At 39.9% G+C, this 19,814-nt stretch overlaps 1 protein-coding gene across 1 annotated transcript in view; it reads right to left on the bottom strand.

Annotated features, from left to right (window-relative positions):
- The window catches only part of LOC126418783 (transcription termination factor 2), a 307,228-nt gene that overhangs the window by 9,440 nt on the left and 277,974 nt on the right, over window positions 1-19,814 (bottom strand). Inside the window, exon 16 of the mRNA XM_050085715.1 lies at window positions 16,194-16,403. Coding sequence (XP_049941672.1) covers window positions 16,194-16,403 — 210 coding nt within the window. The remainder of the gene's footprint in view (window positions 1-16,193; window positions 16,404-19,814) is intronic.

Below are 19,814 nucleotides of genomic sequence, written 5' to 3'. Positions count from 1 at the left end.
ATCAAGGGATCACCAATTTAGTAGTGGAGGGCAGTGTGGAGGGTCAAAATCGTAGAGGGAGACCAAGAGATGAATACACGAAACAGATTCAGAAGGACGTAGGCTGCAGTAGGTACTGGGAGGTGAAGAGGCCCGCACAGGATAGAGTAGCATGGAGAGCTGCATCAAACCATTCTCAGGACTGAAGACCACAACAACAACAACAACAACAACAACATACAGAAGCCATCAAAATCAGTCAAAATCCTTTCTTACTTTGTAATTTACATCACAATTAACAAGTATGAAAGATTCCTCATGGGATTTACTTTTTCTGCAATGTTCACTAGCTACAGTGCAATTTTCAGTTTTATTTCGAATTTTAAACAAATCTGCAGTTAACTAATGTTCATTCAGACAGTTTGTCAAGTTTATGACTTCTCTTATAGTGAGCAGTCAGCATTTACAACATTTACGTTATGGTACACACAATACACATTCAGTACTATTATGCTTCTGAAACTTTTATATCCAGTAAAAGTTAATCACTTTGAGGATGTGGTGGCCACCATACCAGCTGTAATGAATTAAGTTTTCACAGATAGGCATATACAGTCACAGCAGTGGCATCTGACATGGCCAGAAATATCAGCAATATGCCAAACTCACAAAGTAAGAGATGTCAAATGACAGCAACTCCAGAATGCCTTGACAAGAATGGGTCAAAATAATTTCCTTTACACCATTCCTGCCACAATGGACCCTTGCTCCATCTTTCTGCACCAGTTCAGACAAGTATCCCTTTCCCTGGCTGAAACGCAGTACCACATCCTATTTCTCAAATGCTGCCTAAACCATGGAATCCCCCCAAACGGCCTACCGGTAAAGATTCCTTTCTCTGGATCCCACCCTTCCTTTCACAATGACCTACATCTTTTCAGATTCTGCCAATCCCTGGCCTTCACAAACATGGTACTGCAAAAACACATCATCACGACACAGGCATCCCAGAACCACATCTGCTTCCTCCACAAGATTCTACTACTCTGCAATCCCTACTACATACATCACATCTCTGAAATTGAATCCCTTCCTCACCAGCACCTGGAGAAGCATCCCATACACCACCTACATGATTTATCCAAACTGCTGACCATCCTACTGCCACCTCTGAGCACCACTATCCAACCCCTATCGTACTCACAGTGTTTAACACTGTTGTTAACCTGTCCATCAAAACCCTGAGCTCCACAGAAGTTTCAGTCCTATCCAAAGGTCTCACCTTTAACCCTACTCCTAAATTTAACCATGCTGGACTTGTCAAAGACCTACTCTTCTCCTCACGATCCCTGCAATGGAAGCACTTCTTTGCCGCCAATCCCTCCAACCAAAACCATCCTAATTCCAACACTGAACCCTGTTTCTTCCAGTTCATACCATCACCTAATCGTGATCCACCCCCACTACCTCCTAACAACCCACCGGTAACCTTCCAGGAATTCCTTACCTCCAACTTGGCCTCACCATCTTTCCCCAGGTCCCTTCCTCAGAACACCAACCTTTTAGCAGAAGGAAGAACAGCCATACACAACCTCAAAACAAATCCCGACCTAATCACCCAACCCACAGACAAAGGCTCCATCACTGTTGTGATGAATCGCAGTGACTCCTTGGCAGAAGGCCTCTGCCAATTGTTGACTCTTTTTCCACCTATGAACTTTGCCAGAGTGATCCCGTTCCAGAAGTCCAATAAAAACTCCAGTCCCTGCTTAAGGCCTTACGCCCTTCCCAGGTCATCTCCCCTGAATCCATTTCCCTCTTCACCCCTATGATACCCCACACACCCACCTTCTACATGCTCCCCAAAATCACAAACCCAACAATCCTGGATGCCCCATTTTGGCTAGTTATTGTGCCCCACTGAAAGAATTTCAGCTCTCATTGATTAATATTCCACCAGCACCCCCCCCCCCCCCCTTTCCCGGATCCCTATTCTTTACTGTTGATGCTATGTCCTACACACCAGCATCCCTCACGCCCATTGTCTTACCGCAACTGAACACTACCTTTCCCAATGTTCTTAAGACTCCAAACACACTACCTCATTCCTCACACATCTTGCTAAGTTTATCCTAACCGACAACAACTCCTCATTTTGAAGGGAAGGTGTATAAACAAATACGTGTCACAGCCATGTGCACCTGCGTGGCACCCTCGTATGCCAACATTTTTATGGGCCGTTTGGAGGAGGCCTTCCTAGCCTCCCAAAACACAAAACTACTAGTCTGGTTCAGGTTCCTTGATGGTATCTTCATGATCTGGACTCAAGCCAACACACCCTATCTTTGAATACAATCTTATCGGTTTTCAAAGCTGCATCAATTTGAATAAAATTGTTTAGCTTTAGATGGCTCTCTCTGCCATTGTCGTCAGGAGTGAACCTACTGGCTGTTGGGAGCTAGCGCAATTTGCCATTTGTATACTCACCATCACGGCCGGTGACACCGATCAGAGAGAGCCAAAACGGCAATTGCGCAGAATGTGAGCTGGACAGCTCATAGCAGCTCCAGCCAGCAGCGGGACCAAGTGATGTCAGTTGCTATGTGGGGGCCAGTGCCACATTTTGAACTGCTGCTCTCACTTCCCTGCACGCGTTAAGCATTAATTGTTGCTTCCTTTCGACATTGAAGCATGCCCCCACTACCTACTCAGTGTGTACGCCCGGTCTCTGTTAAAATTGTTACTGTTCATTCTAATCTCAGCTGCCTCTTTTATAATGGAATCCCAGTATGTTGATGCGTGACCCAAGACTCTGACTTTTTCAAATTGTATTCTGTGTCATTATCCAGGCAATGCTCAGCTGTGGCTGACTTATCGAAATTTCTTTGTTTAATAGTTCTCTTGTGCTTGGTACAACACTCTGTAACTGTGCAAATTGTCTGGCATACATAAATGCTGTTACACTCGCACAGGACACCATACACATCACACACACCAAGAGCTATGTTTTCTTTAACAGGGCACAATGTATCTTGTATCTTAGGGGTAGACAGAATGCTGGTCTCAATCCATGTCTCTGCAGTACATGTTCTAACTTGCTGCTCATTGCCCCACAGTATGGCAGGAAAGCTGCCGGCTTGGCTTCTTCTGTCGATTCACAACACGTCGTTCTTCAGCAACACCTGAAAGCATTTGCAATGTCTCTTTTGCTATAACCATTCTGTCTGAACATAGGTCTCAAGTGTTGCTATGGGTGGTAGTCGTCAGAAATAACATGGTATTAACATGTTCAGGACTGTTTTCTTGTGTATAGGGTGGTGAAAACTTTTGGAATTCAAACATCAATCAGTGTGCTTCGAATTCAAACATCAATCAGTGTGCTTCGGTTTGCTGACAACTGAATGACCAAACCAGCCTCCTGTTTTCAACTAAAACATCCAAGAACAGTAGCTTGCCATCCTTCTCGATCTTGATTGTACATGTAATGTTGGGGTGGACACCGTTCATGTGATCCATGAAGTGCTGCAGTGTATTTTCACCATGAGGCCTTATCAGGAAGGTGCACCAATGTACCTTAGGAAGCAAGATGGACGCAACACGACAGAGTTCAGAGGTTGCTTCTCAAAGTGCTCCATGAAGAAATTCGCAATTGCAGGAGACAATGGTGAGTCATTGCTGTGCCATCCATTATTTCATAATGTTTGTTGCGATACAAGAAGTATGTTGTCGTTAGAATATGACGGAAAAGCTTGACAATGCCAGGTGGAAACTGTTGGGTCAAAACATCCAGCCTGTCTTGTACTGGCACCCTTGTAAGAAGTGACACCATGTCCAGACTAACCGTTACTTCATTTCGGCCTATTTTCATTTTCTTGAGTGTTTCAACAAATATTTGCGCGTTTACTACATGGTGTTGTTCACAATGTCCCAGTTTTGGCACTAATAATCCTGCAAATCCAGTCTGTAGGTGGGCGAGCTGATTGCACTAACAAGCAGCCTAAGAGGAATGTGGTCCTCATGTATCTTCAGCAGTCCATAAAGCGTGGAAGTTCTGGTGGTGGCACAAGACGTTAATTTCTACACCATGGTCTGTGTCGGATTGCGACTAAGTTCCCGGTGTGTGTCATCTTCTAATAAGAGTCTTTCACAGTGGTGTGTCTGAATAAAATCCTCTCAGTTAGCAACCCACGTCAGTTTGAATAACATTCTCAAGCTTTCAATGGCTATCTCTGCCATCGTCATCAGGAGTAAAACTACCAACTGCTGGGGACTAGCACGATTTTCTGCTTATATATCCACAATTACTACTGTTGACACTAATCAGGGAGGGTTTAAACGACATGTGCACTGAAGGTGAGTTGGGCAGCTCATAGTAGGTCCAGCCTGCCACAGAACCGAGTGATGTCACGTGGTCCAGGGTTGGCGCCATTTTTGAAACTGCCACTCCTGCCTCCCTACTAGCGTTAAGCATCCTTTGTTGCTTCCTTTTGACATCCATAGCATGCTCCCATGCCCTACTCAGTGTCTACTCCTGATCTCTGTTAAAATTGTTGCTATTCATTCTAATCTCAGCCGCCTCTTTTATAACAGAATCCCAGTATGTTGACACTTGAGCCAAGACTCTTGTATTCTCAGACTATATTTTGTATTCGTTTTTCAGGCAATGCTCAGCTATGGCCGATTTGTCGTGCTCCCTTTGTTTAATGTGTCTTGTGCTCAGTACAACACTCTGCAACTGTTTGAATTGTCTGGACTATATAGATGCTGCTGCACTCACACGGGACACCATACACACTGGGCACACAAAGAGCTACATCATCTTTAACACATCTTGTATCTTGGGGGCTGGCCGGAACACTGGTCTCAATCCTGTTTACATGTCCTAAGTTGCTGCTCAATGCCCCACAGTATGGCAGGAAAGCCACTGGCTTGGCTTCTTCTGATGATTGAAAAGGTGTCCTCCTTCAGTGACACCTGAAAACGTTTGCAATGTCTCTTGTTATAACAAGGTGTATACGTGGACAGGGAAAAAAAAATTCCCGGATTTCCCAGTTAAAAATAAACTTTCTCCCGGATGAAAACACGCTTCTTCCATGTTAAGTGACAGTATATTTTCAATTATTAATCCTTTGAATGGCTGTGGTCTTATACACAGGCAAAGAATTTCCCGGCACTTTAGAAAATGAAACTCAGGGAAAAAGACACATTTTGGAAATATTTTTGATGTGCAGCAACATGTACGCTGCGTATTTTCGTATTACGAAAGTATAAATTGGAATATCACCAAACACTGCATGTTACTTTCCGAAGCATTGAAATCGAGATTGCAATGTGCTTATGTAAGACAGTCATAGCTCATGTCACGTGATCTCACCAGCCGATGACAGCGGATATTCAGAGTATAGGACACGTGATGTAGTCAGCCAACAGCAACTTCACTGTTAAGTAGCACGAACACACAAACACGGAAAGTTAATAGTTTAAATTAATATACATACTGTTGCTACAAGAAAAGCAAAGCTTTCACATATAATATTGGTCTCTAAGGTCAATAAGCTGCAAGAGAAGCTAATTTTTCGCATATAATGTTGATCTTTTTCGCGCAGGTTACACTTTAAGATATATCACATGAATGTGACAGTAAAATTTTTGATAATGACATAAATGTCTGATCTTCAGGGTTACAGAATTGATTTTTAAATGAGAGTCAAACGCTCTGTGATTTAATAAATTCAGGGTACATTCTTGCACGTAGTTCAACTTACGTAAAAGGATAATTACTTTGAAAGTAACGCTTTTCAAACCACTATTCGCAATATTTTCCTGCGACCTGTTAGAAATAGGTTCGTTTCAGCAGTTGCCAGAGAGTGCAGTTAACAGGCGACATCGCGCTTGAGCAGCTATCACGATGTAGGAAGCCCATGTATACGTACGTTTAAAACATTGAAAGATCATACATTGTGTCATAAAAGAAAGAAGACATCAGAGGATACTGCAAGAGCATCGGAATTTTGTGAACCGTATTAAAATGTGCACATTTAAAGTGCATACTTAAAGTGCACATTTGTATGTCCAGTTTCCCAATGAAGTAGACCTCGACCTGATATTAAGCTTTTCAGTGTGGTTTTCGGAATGTAAATTTTCTTGGAGTACCAGTACTGTATTATATCACAGTTTGGTTCTTTATTATGGCATAATGCTATACGTGCTAGAAAATGAAAACGAGCACTTGAAATGCAGCGAACAGTTGAAACTAGCCAGTACTGTGGAATTAAACATTTCATTTTAAATACATTGACTGCCTCTGTGGAAAAGGTTAATAAAAGTCAAATTTCTTTAGCAAACAGACAAAAATAAGTTCATTGTTCCACAAGGCGATTAATGCTGTCAGAAAGGTGGATATAAAATAAAATCTGAAACTAATGACATATTTTAGCCTTCCGTAATTATGTAAATGTATTTTAATTCACTTGATAGCTCCCGGTCACAGATAACCCTTTTGGAAATGTAAGACATATTATTTGGTTTTAAGTATGCCAAAGTGCAGTGCCACGCCTCTTCATAAAGCACTCTTCTACCGTACGTCATTGTGTTTCACTTTGAGGATTTGATACGTGTATATTTTGTAATGGATGCCATCAAAATATATTCAGGACAGTGGAAATTGAAATGTCCTGTGGTGCCTCTCTTGCTCCCAGTCGACCGTTTTGACAGCCTGCTCCTCTGTTTTCTTTTTTTTTAATCTCGCAATTAATAGCGGATGGGATTATTTGTAATCGGGAGAACAAGAACTCTTCAGAAAATTTGAACTCTTTATTACCTATTAGCTAATAACATGCTATTTTGTGTGATATAAAATTAAATATAGGATACATAAAACCAATAAAGGCAAGAGACAAGCAAGAAAGTACACATTTCTTCAATCCTTAGCTCCTAGCATTTTTTCTCTCTAATCTTGCTACAGCTTTATATGGCGTGCTTTCCTTTCTGCGAAAGAATGTATTATCTCATCAAAGTCCGTCAAACGTTTTACTACATGAAAAATCGAAATGTCATTATCTATTACTGAAAAAGCTGTTAACACAAATAATCCCCAAGGCTGATGTGGTTTCTCGATCTGATTATGTCTATTTTGTCACTGTCTGCTAGATAAATAAAATAGGCCTTTCTAATGTGGCAGCACCATGTAACACACACCAAATAAACGAGACTGTTTTGGCACAAATGGCCATTTTTATAATACGACAGAATATAATTCACGAAGTACCAATATCAAATTCCTATTAGGCCTATTACAAGCAAAAAGCTTTATGTTAGGAAATAGTTTCACATTTCCTTCATACGCACCAGTTTCTCAAGCATGAGATCGAAAATTAATATTACGAAATTTTTATATAAATCTGGAATCGTTTTACTCTTCCATAATTTGTGTTATGTCCCCGTTTCTTCTCCTTCCTTGTTCTAACAAAAAATCTTGTCACCACCAATTCTGTTGCTATTCCTACCATTGTCAAAATTTGTTCGCTGATTAACTTCACTAACTCTGCCAGAATCACAGGTTTAGTTATCCTGCGATTATTTTCCGGTTAGGCGTTATTACATGTTCGTACAACACATTTTCCGCGTTACTTCCAGAATAGAACTTAAGTGGCTTCTACCTGGGGACTGTACTACTGGTCCTTACTAGTGTAGCGATCTGGTCAAAAATTTTCTGTCAGAATTTCATTTTCTTGGATACACCAAGAAGATAATATGTAATATTTCTCACCTGTTATTCCTGTCAGTCGTTTATTTCCATTCTAGTAATCTGAATCTATGGATATCGCTAGTAATTATAACAACGCTGATCATTCGTAAACCCAATGAACCACTTAATCAGACAGCAATTGGCATTCATCCGTTCGGCTTTACTCCGCTCAGCTTGTATTGCCCCGTCCCCTTTTGTCGCCGGAAAGTTTATTTCTAGATGCGACGTGGATTCTCCTGACAGAGACATCATGTACACTAAGCATGCATTCAAAAATCAACTTATGATTCATTCAGAAATCAAAATGTGTTCAAAAACCAACAGGGAAGCGTTTCAAAATCATACGAATAATCGATAGACAAATGTGAGCTGGATGCTAGGCGCTTTGTGAAACGGTTTTTCCTTCAAGAATATGAATTTGGCGCCCCCTTTTCCCGGTAGCATCTAGTTGCTTGCTGCGACTGCTTACACAGCCAACAACCACATTCCTGTAGCCAGAAGCGGGAAGACTCTACTACTCGAATGCGACTCAACTGCGCATGCGCATGAGCCCGCTCCGAACTGCTAAAACGAATCTAACAGTTGTGCCTTCACGCTCATCGGATGCAATTTATTGTTTTGAAGCATTGCACAGTCTTCCTAAAGCCTTTGACACATTTTGCAGTTGGCAGACGCTTGCATGAGCACTGTGTGTCGTTGTTGTATATAGCGCATTTCCTTTGCAATTTAAGTTATTTTCGTTTTTTTCTCTCATTGATGTTTTATTGTTGAAGTATTACTCTGCAGTAGCGGGGTACAGTAATATCCTTTGTTAGAGTATCGGTTCTTACCAGTGAAAATTACAAAAATTTAACTGAAAACTAAAACAATGAAAAATTCCTGGAATTCTAAAGAAAATCCCAGGTTTTTCCCAGTTTTCTCCCGGATGAAAAAGTTCCCAGGTTTTTCCCAGATCTCCCGGGTCATATACACCCTGTATAATCATTCTCTCTGAACACGTCTCAAGTGCTGCAATTCAGACTGTAGATGGTTGTTGTCAGAAATAACTTTGCCTCTGAGTATTAACATGTTCAAGACAGTTTTTGAATGTACAGGATGGTGAAAACTATCAGCATTCAAATATCAATCAGTGTGCGTCTGTTTCCTGTACACTGAATGACCAACTCCTGCCTTTCAGTCAACTAAAACATCCAAGAATGACAGCTTGCCATACTTCTCAATCAAGATGGTAAATTTAACGTTGGGATGGACCACTTATATGGTCCATGAATTGCTGCAGTGTATTTTCATCATCAGGCCACATCAGGAAGGGGCACCGACGTACCTTACGAAGCAAGACAGACGCAACACTGCAGAGTTCAGAGGCTGCTCATTGTTGTGCAATCCATCATTTCATAATATTTGTTGCGGTACAAGAAGTACATTATTGTTAGAACATGACAGAACAAACTTGATGATTCCAGGTAGAAACTGTTGAGCCAAAAGTTCCAGCATGTCTTGTACTGGCCAATTTGTGCAAGACAATGTCTAAGCAATGTAACAAATCTGACCGCTTAACTCGTGGAGGAATTAACATGAAGAATGATGAGGCCCACAGAACAATTGTTAATCTATCCAACCTAGAACTGGATGATGGCTCGGTGGCAGTGCTGGGTAAAAACCTTAATTTTGTACCAGTCCTGCAATGTCTGCCAACTTTGGAGATTATTAATGGAATATAGCAGTGCATTCAGTATCTTTCGTACAATGCAGCTGAGGTCATCAGACTAACCGCCAGGCATATGCTGTCGAAAGCTAAGCCACCAAAATCCAATATTGGCCTGGAGGAGTGATGTGACTTTCACTTATTGCATGAGAATGATGACTTGGTTCTCTTCCCAGCTGACAAAGGAAACATCACTGTGGTTTGAACACTGGAGACTGCGACACCCTATATTCATTCCTACATAACCTCAAAAACTTCTCTCCCATCTGTTTCACATGGTCCTCCTCAACCAAGCATGCCACCTTCCTAGATGTTGACCACCTCCTCTCTGATGGCTCCATCCCCACACCTGTCCACATTAAACCCACCAACCATGAACAGTACCTGCATTTTGACAGCTCTCATCCCCTTCACACCAAAAAAATCCCTCCTATACAGCCTGGCCACCCGAGGACGGCATATTTGCAGTGACAAAAATTCCCTTGTTCAGTATCAGAGGGGTCTCACCAAGGCCTTCACTGACAAGCACTATCACTCAGACCTCATCTGCAAATAGATCTCTCATGCTTCCCCCCCCCCCCCCCCCTCACACCCCCAATCCTCCAACTGCCCCCAGGAACCAACCACAAAGGAATGTCCCCTTATATCACCGAGTACCAGCCTGGACAGGAACAACTGAACAAAATTGTACACCAGGACTTAGATTACCTATCATCATGCTCTGAAGTTAGGGACATCCTACATGAGATACTTCTCACCTCTCCTAAAATAGTGTTCCATCGCCCACAAAAAATGCACATCATCCTAGTCCATCCTTACACCACTGCCAACCTCAACCCCTTGCCACAAGGATCATATCCCTGTGGAAGACCCAAGTGCAAAACCTGCCCAACCCCCCCCCCCTCCCCCCCACTTCCTACTCCAGTGCTGTAAAGGGTTTATCCTGCCCCATCAGGGGCTGGGCCACATGTGAAAGAAGCAATGTCTTTTACCAGCTTTGCTGCAATCATTGTACAGCTTTTTATGTTGGTATGAAACCAGCTGTCCACCAGAATGAATGGCCACTGCCATGCTGTGGCCAAGAGCAAAGTAGACCACCCTGTGGCACAACATGCTCCTGAATGTTATTATTAACAGCCAAGAACTCCGTCTATGGAAAACTAAATTTTATAGGAGATATGTGGATGACACACTACTGTTAGTGGACAGAGATGCCACAGACATAGGCATGCTGAATTGCTTCAATAATCTACATCAGAAAATTACATTTACAGTGGAACATGAACAAAACAAAAGCATCAGCTACCTGGACTTAAATATTGCAAGAAACAACAACACGTGCACATTCAAAATTTACAGGAAAAATACAATGACTGACACCACAGACTCTGGAACCTCATGTCACCTGGACATCCATAAATAGGCAGCATACAGATCAGCGCCACACAGGGCAGCTAAAATACCTACGAATCAAGAAAACATGCACAAAGAAATAAACACAGTGAAAGAGATTGCAGTTGCTAATGATTATAATGCTTCCATGGTTGACACAGTCCTAAACAAAGTGGAGAAAAATCCAAACAAAAGTCAAAAACCAATGTGTAGCTACCATCCCATACATTGGCAATATATCTCAGAAGATAGCAAATATTCTCAAAAATTACTAAAACAAAAACTAAAACATAATATAAAGTGCAATGATGAACCACACTCAGACTCTGGAATATGCAAAGTAACAAACCAGGAATGCTCCATGTTCTACTTAGAACAAACAAGCTGAAATTTCAACACCAGGTACACAGAGCACATTAAAGCCTACACACACAACAGATGCACACAGCAATGGCTAAAAACACACACATTACAGGACACCCATTTGGAAAAGTAGAGCAAAATGTCAAAGTACTCCACCAACTAAATAAAGGGCATGAAATGGATTTAATAGAAGGACTGGACATATATACACATTACAGAAAATACAAAGACAAAATGTGAAATGAAAGCCTTGAAAGTGAACTTCTTCAGGTGCTTCGACAATATACTTAAATAAAAGTAGTAATACAAAGAAATAAGCACCACTGTAAAATAGATGTAAGCAAATCCATATTTTAAGATAAGTACCTTCTGTATTTTTAAGATAAGTACCTTCTGTACAAAAGAATATCTGTCACGGATCTTTAACATTCTCTTTGTCAACTACATCTACAAACGTCTTTGTAGCTGTTTGTTTATTTAAGTTATTCCCTATATGTACTGTGTGCTGAAAGTTGTGAGTGATGTTTTAACATATGTGAGACTCTGCACAAATAGACCATAAGGAAACTGGATGTACAAGTCCTTCCAAATTTCACCACTAACTAGATATAAAAATCAATAAATAACTAAAACATGTGCGTTTTTATATATTGCAGTAAAGTCAACAAAACAGAGCAGAAACATTATGAAAAAGTTGCATAGTACAAAAAAGTACAACTTGATAATGGGAATCATTTCCCAAAGTGTGTCGTGTAAAACATAAATAAAAGGCATAATCCGTATCACTTCACTTCAGGCAGGGGGATTACCTTCATAGTCTCTGATGTTATTGAATTTGGTATATGTTAAAATTCCAGAGTAAGTAAGGAACACATATGTTTTTGTTTTCTCCAAAAAAATTCCTGCCCCGAGATACAGGCCTCCAAAGGTGACACTGTGAACACCATTTCGAAGAAGCAAATTTCTGAAAATTTTTTAAATGCTGTATCTCTCTAACAGTTCTAGATATTTTGTTACAGCTTTTTTTATTCGGAAGATAATTGCCTTATTATTATAATGGTACCCACCATTTGGACATGTGAGTCAAAGTTCTTTTACTGTCACCTTTTGAATTTTTTTTATAATTTACAGATTTTTTTTCAAAGTGTCAATCCAGAAAAGTTTGATTTTTTTTCTTTTGATTAGTGCCATGTAGTATATATTCTTTGTAAAGGAGAGCTTCCATTTTTTTAAGTTCAAGGGTAATGTATGTCTTCACTGAAGATGTTTCTTACTAATTTCTTTGTTACAATGTTGATTTCTACTGTCTTTGTTGCAATTTTTTTTTCACTTTCATTGTTGCATTTTTCACTTTCATTGTTGCAGATATTTCTTACACTTATAGCTTCTTGTCAGTTTCTTTGTTGTGGTTGTTCATTGCAGGTTTCTATATTGTTGTTGTTCAGTGCTAATTTGTTTACTGAAGAGACTTCTAAGACATCTGAGACCATCCAGTGAGTTTTGTGTTTTTGTGAGAAATTTGCTGGCTGACACAACTGCAGTGTGTTTTGTGAAAAGGACTGTTTGAAATGTCTTCTGACCGGGGACACAGGAGAATGAAGTGTGCTGACTATTTGCATATCCATAAAAAAGTGAGATATATGACAAAAACACACACACACACACACACACACACACACACAAAGAGAGAAAGAGAGAAAGAGAGAGAGAGAGAGAGAGAGAGAGAGAGAGAGAGAGAGAGAGAGAGAGAGAGAGAGAGACTTTGTTCAGGTTGGGAATAAGTGCTCTCATTTGAAGACTCTGCTTCAAAGTGAAGATATTTCCAGTGATGACTGTGTGTTCTAAATGTTTTGACAGAATAACAGCAGTGATAGTATCTGAACAAGGTGAAGCCTCCCATGGTGCAGATGATGCAGATTTTGCATCAATAGAGGAAGAATTAAATACCCTGAATCATTTAACTACACAGGTAGGTGTTAGTCCTGTTAAGAAACCGTGGTCAGTGAAGTCAAGTCATAAGCTCTATGCACCAAGAAAGCGCAGAGACATTACTAAAGCTATGAATGACTGCACTACAGCAAAACTGATCACACTCTTTAAAGTAGAAATCACATCTCCAGATGAAAATGAAATAAAGCACTCTTGCACCATCTTGCCAGGAATTTTTCACAAATATCAATTCAGCTGTGGTATACTGTGCATCCTACAGTGAAAAGGTGCTTGTTTTAACTATTATTCCAGAGACATTTTCAAAGAAAGCCATTTTGAACCACATTCCATCAGTATCAAAGTACATGGTAGACAAATCAAGAAATGTGAGGTCTGTAAAAGGAGTCTTTGGAAGACCAGATTGCTATTATATGGCCATCCTGTAGAAGCAGCTCAAGTTCAAATAATGCAGTCATTTTATCTGGAAGAGTAATGACAACAAAAAAATAACTATAACTGGAACAGTTGAAGGTCAAAAAGTTGTACAAGTTAAGAGGTACATGACTCGCAGTATTAAAGAAACTTTTGCAATTTATAAGAGCAAGTATAGAACTTCACATATTGGAAGATCAAAATTTTATGCATTACGGCCTAAGTGGGTAGTTCCACATACACCCAGAGATGTTTGTTTACGAGAGTACTGTGTGAATTTTGAACTTTCGTGTGGTAACTTTCAAGAACTTACTGAAGCACACGACATATGACATCTTGGTTGGGCGTGTGAAGTCATTAGTAGTCTGTAACGTAAAGTGAGAGATTTGTCTGTTTGAAGAATGTGGTGACTGCCCTGGAAAGGAAGGAATGTCTTTACAGAAACTTGGCCTCGAAGATGTAGCAGATAACTCTGCAGAAATTACATATGCGATACGGGAGGAAAATAAACTAATTAAGAAAACTGTTGCCTATGACATTTTCATTGATGGACTTAGTAAAGGGTCAGTGAAAGCAGTAACACAACAGCATCTGAAGAAATTGCAACAACACATTGCAGAAGTGATAGGGTTTGTACAGGCTGAAGAACTATGTTTAGTGCTTCACTGTGATTTTGCTAAGAACTTGTCTGTAATTTCCCCATAAGAAGTACAAGGCTATCATTTGAGTAATGACCAGAGCAGTTATAAGTGATGACACAGGACATGACTCAGCACATGCTTTGCTAGCAATGCGCAAAATTCTTCAACTGCAAGCAGGGGCAGAGAAGATCGTCATTATTTCTTATGGTGCTCATAATCATTTTAAAAATCTTTACCAGCTGTTTGAATTGAGTAAGACCTTGTGCCAACTGACGGGGTATACAGTGTTACTGGTCATGGGAAGGGGCCTTGTGGTGGTGTAGGAGACCTGCTGAAGCACCATGCTACAAAACATAATCTTTCCAGAGCATATGCAGCTGCAATTCAGAATACTGAGGATTTTATGAGAGTCGTGAAATCTTACACATCCACGGCCCTCATTCTTTTGTCCAAGGAGGAAGCTGAAGAATTCTGTGAGCAGAAAAAAGAAGAATGGTCCAAACAAACTACTCCTGTGAAAGGAATTCAAAAGACACATTTCTGGGCTCAAAGTGATGGGTGATCTCATATTGCACGCAGTTCAAAGAGCAAGAAAGAAAAAAATTCATCTGTCTGGCTACCACCTCAGAAACCACAGGATAATATTCAGATTCGCAACCTGAGAAGGTAGGTGTGTGTGTGTGTGTGTGTGTGTGTGTGTGTGTGTGTGTGTGTGTGTGTGTGTGTGTGACTGACTGGTGGATTGCAGAGATTATAGACACCAGTTATGAATTAAACAAAATAGTAGTGAACTTTATACTACCACATGGACCAGCTGCTGGACATATGTTTCCAGCTGAGGGACAGCAACAATGCCATCAGTGCTCACTTCCTGCTCCCAATGTTTTGACGATTGTAAGTGCTCCAGTTCCTATTGGTTCAACGGGAAGGTATTACTCTATATCAAAGGAAGATACTGAAGCAGTGGAACACATTTTTAGTTCATTCTCTAGCTAATTTCAGCACAAAACAGAGTGCACAGAACTTGTATAAATTGCAATCTTTAAGTCTTTGAACCTTTCACATACATTCTGGAACCATTTAAAATGCTTGAAAAATGAGTCTCTTACTCATCTTTCAAAACTAAAATAATGTTAAAGAAGGCTAAGTTTTGATTTTTATGAGCCTGTCATGCTACAAAATAATAATAATAATAATAATAATAATAATAATGATGATGATTGGCATTAAAAAAAAATTCCATAAATTATAAAAAAAGTTCAAAACACTATAGTAAAAGAACTCTGACAAATAAGTCCCAATGAAGGATTTCTTTGTAAGCATAAAGCAATTATCTTTCAAATATATATATATATATATATATATATATATATATATATATATATAAAAACAAAGTATCTAGAACTGTTCCAGAGATACAGCATTTTAAAATTTTTTTTTACAAAATTCGCATCTTCAAAGTGGTATGTACAGTTTCATCTTTGGAGATCTGTATCTCTGAACGGATATTTTTTTTTTTTTTTTTTTGGAAAAAAAAACAAAAAAATACATGTTCCGTACTTAGTTCTTCATTTTAAAATATGTTAAATTCAATAAAATTAGATATTATGAAGGTAAGATTTTTTCCTAGCCTGCATGAACCTAGCTTGCAGGCACTGATATGGACTATGCCAAAAGAAAATCATGACTGGTAGCAGAAAGTTATTTATAAACAAACCCATGGTCCTCTTACAGTTGTGTAAATATGGTAACTAGACTTTTAAGTGTACTAAAAAATACAGTTCCTAAAGTTAAGTTCAGTGTAGCCTCCCTCTCCTTGGAAATTTTAATAATTTTCTCAGTTCATTTTTTACAACACAATTATTCAATATACTGCGATTCAAGTTTCACATTAGTTCTCTTATGGCTATCATTATATCCTCTGAAACACTGAAAATGTGTATATTATCCACAATTTTAATCTTAATTACAAGCTTCTCACATTTATGTTGCTGTAATATTATACCTTTGGTCCTTTGTCAGGTCTATTGAACTTGTCAATAATGTCACCCCTATCTTTGACTGGCACCGAGCCACTTAGCATTGTGTATCTGACACCCATTTCCTGCAAGTGTTCTGCTAATATTTCCAGCATGCTTGTCCACTGAGAAATGATAACAGCTTTGTCTTCTGTGCCCAAAACAGTTTCAGATAACTTATCAAAAACTGCTTGCATCTGCAATAAAACAAAACAGTAAGGAAGAGGAACAATGGGAAAAAAGAGTAATCATGCATATTTACTAGGAACTACCAGAAACTCTTCTGATGAAAAAAAGTTCACGATCGCATTTTTTAACATGCAGGACATCACTTGACTCTTATTTTTTACCTACTTAGCAAAATAATAAAAAACATTTAGTTGTGTGTAACTTTGAACTTCTACTGAAAATTAATTAGCAACATTCATTTATGCAACAACTCTAAAAATTAAACAAGATATTTATATCAAATTTGTAGTAGGTGATGATGAAAGGCGGAAAAGATGGTACAGTATAGGAAGCAGTTGAGAATGTTTCACATTTAGAAGTGTTGTAATATGACAAGAAAATCTACAAGTATGCTCCCTTCAAAACTAAGCAGCCAGTACTAGCGCACATAAATGGCAAAATACCCTCACATTTGGCAAATGAAGTTCCTTCACTGGATTAGTACTGTTTCACTCTTCTACATTTCTAGTCAGATGATCAGTCTTAGTAAAAGAACACATGTCAATATGAAAAGTCATTAATTCTCTACGCATTCACTATGGTCCTACAGTTCAGAATCAGACTCCTCTTCTTTCTACCCCTTTTGACTACAGGTCCCATTTCGCAACATGACAATGCTTGGCCTCATACTGCCCATGTGACACTTGCAACCATCGATGACCTGCACTTTTGTACTCTGCCACATCCATCATAAGCACCAGACCTCACACCAAATGATTACCACACGTTTACACTACTCAAAGAGGCAAAATGAGGAAAGAAATTTCACCCCAGTGAAGAAGTGCAGCAGGTGGTGTGTGTGTGTGTGTGTGTGTGTGTGTGTGTGTGTGTGTGTGTGTGCGCACCCAAAAGAAGCCAGCTAGTGGCTGCAAACAGTATAAGATGATGATTCAGGAATGTAGTTCCAGCTGAATACACTAATGTTTCATCACAATCCTACTACAAGGAAAATTATATTTTGCAAGGAGCAAACTTTAATTATTTGGTGGAAACAGATGTTGCACATTATTTTGAAGCCACTGTTGTATGTTGTTTTTTCTGCTAAGCAGATGAAATACTACTGCAAACTTAATGTGGCCTTTGAAAGTTTTCGTTTCAGTAAGCTAATATATATTTTGCTATCAAACACAAAGAATAAGCACAAGATTGATTTCAAGTACACATCGACTGTGAACACTGACCTACTGACCCGACTAAGTACGGTTCAAATGTAAAGCTGCTGGCATATCTGTGTGTAAATAAATTAGCCTCCTCTGACAGAATTTCTCAGCGATACGAATATTTCATGGGTCAGTCGCCAGTTGTATATTACAGTGGTTTCCATTGCTATTGTTAACGAAAGTAGAACTTTCCACATTTCAGAATAAACAATACTGAACCACTCTATGGTAATATTTATTCAACAGCCAATTGAACAGCAATTAAGAATTCATTAATGCTGATTCACTTACTCCCCTGTTACACTGTACTCCCATTTACATGACAACTACTGAATTGACGACAGTATTATGGAAAGAATTAATTGTTACTCATCATACAGACAGGCAGAACAGAAAAACTGCTAATATATTTGAGTTTTCAGCCAAGAGGAGTTCTTCTAAAGAAGAATCTCTCTCTCTCTCTCTCTCTCTCTCTCTCTCTCTCTCTCTCACACACACACACACACACACACACACACACACACACACACACACACACACACACACAATTTTTATTCGAAGCAGTAAATTTACATATTCCCAGGTACTAATTTTCCCAAATTTTACACAAAATAACCATCTGTCTAAATACCTTGTGTTACTCCAATTTCTCCGCTAGTACAAGAGCATTACTTTGCCTACTGTTATAGGTATCGTAGTTCCACTTAAACAGTCAACCATTGGAGCACTCAACAGAAATATTAGTATCAGAACGATTACAAGTGTGTGAACTGCTCACACAGTGAAGAGCCAAAGAAACGGGTATACCTGCCTAATATCATACTGGGCCCCCGTGAGGACGCAGAAGTGCCGCAGCACGGCGTGGCATGGACTAGACTGGTGTCTGAAGTAGTGCTGGAGGGAATTGACACCACGAATCATGCAGGGCTGTCAATAAATCCGTAACAGTATGAGGGGGTGGAGATCTCTTTTGAATAGCACGTTGCAAGGCATCACAGATTTGCTCAATAATGTTCATGTGTGTGGAGTTTGGTGGCCAGTGGAAATGTTTCAACTAAGAGGAGTGTTCCTGGAGCCACTCTGTAGCTATTCTGGATGTGTGGTGTGTCACACTGTTCTGTTGGAATTGCCCAAGTCCGTCGGAATGCACAATGGACATGACAGGAGGCTTACGTACTTTTCACCAGTCAGTCATATCTAGAGGTACCAGGGGTCCCTTATCACTCCAACTGCACATGCCCCACATCATTACAGAGCCTCCACCAGTGTCAACAGTCCCCTGCGGACATACAGGGTCCATGGATTCATGAGGTCTTCTCTTTAACTGTATACATCCATCCACTCGATACAATTTGAAATGAGAGCCGTCTCACCGGGCAACATGTCTCCAGTCATCAACAGTCCAATGTCGGTGTTGACAGGCCCAGGCAAGGTGTAAAGCTTTTGTGTCTCGCAGTCATCAAGGGTACACGAGTGGGCCTTCGGCTCCAAAAGCCCATATTACCGATGTTTCATTGAATGGTTCACATACTGACACTTGATGATGGCCCAGCACTGCAATCTGCGGAAGGGTTGCACTTCTGTCATGCTGAACGATTCTCTTCAGTTGTCATTTGTCCCATTCTTGCAGGATCTTTTCCGGCCACAACAATGTCGGAGATTTGTTGTTTTCCGAATTCCTGATAGTAGCCGCATGCTCGTGAACTAGGCGGGAAAATCCCCACTTCATCACTACCTCGGAAATGCTGCGAACCAGCGTGTGTAGTCTGTAACACCATGTTCAAATTCACTTAAATCTTGATAACCTGCCATTGTAGCAGCAGTAACCAATCTAACAACTGCGCCAGACACTTGATGTCTTATACGTTGCTGACCACAGCACCGTATTCTACCTGTTTACATATACCAGTATTTGAATATGCATGCCTATACCAGTTTCTTTGGTGCTTTAGTGTATGTGTATATATGATGTACACTAATGGTGCAATGCAAGACTGAAAGAACAATGATGGTAGTTTTGTTGTGCCTTGCTTGTAGACTGTTTCCTTAACCTCATGCTTTCAAGGCGACTGTCAAAGAGAGGGCCTTCTGTATTTGGTTGTTTCTGAAGAGTTAACCTGTAATTGCAGATCAACACTTATTGCATATTAAATTTAAATGTAATCTCCCTGGTGATATCAGCCAGAACTGAAATGACTGTCAGTGCAAAGATTAAAAACT

This window comes from Schistocerca serialis, chromosome 9 (genome assembly GCF_023864345.2).
Source record: "Schistocerca serialis cubense isolate TAMUIC-IGC-003099 chromosome 9, iqSchSeri2.2, whole genome shotgun sequence".
In the NCBI taxonomy this organism is placed as follows: Eukaryota; Metazoa; Arthropoda; class Insecta; order Orthoptera; family Acrididae; genus Schistocerca; species Schistocerca serialis.
The sequence above is the reverse complement of the archived record's forward strand: the minus strand, read 5'-3'. Positions and strand labels throughout refer to the sequence as shown.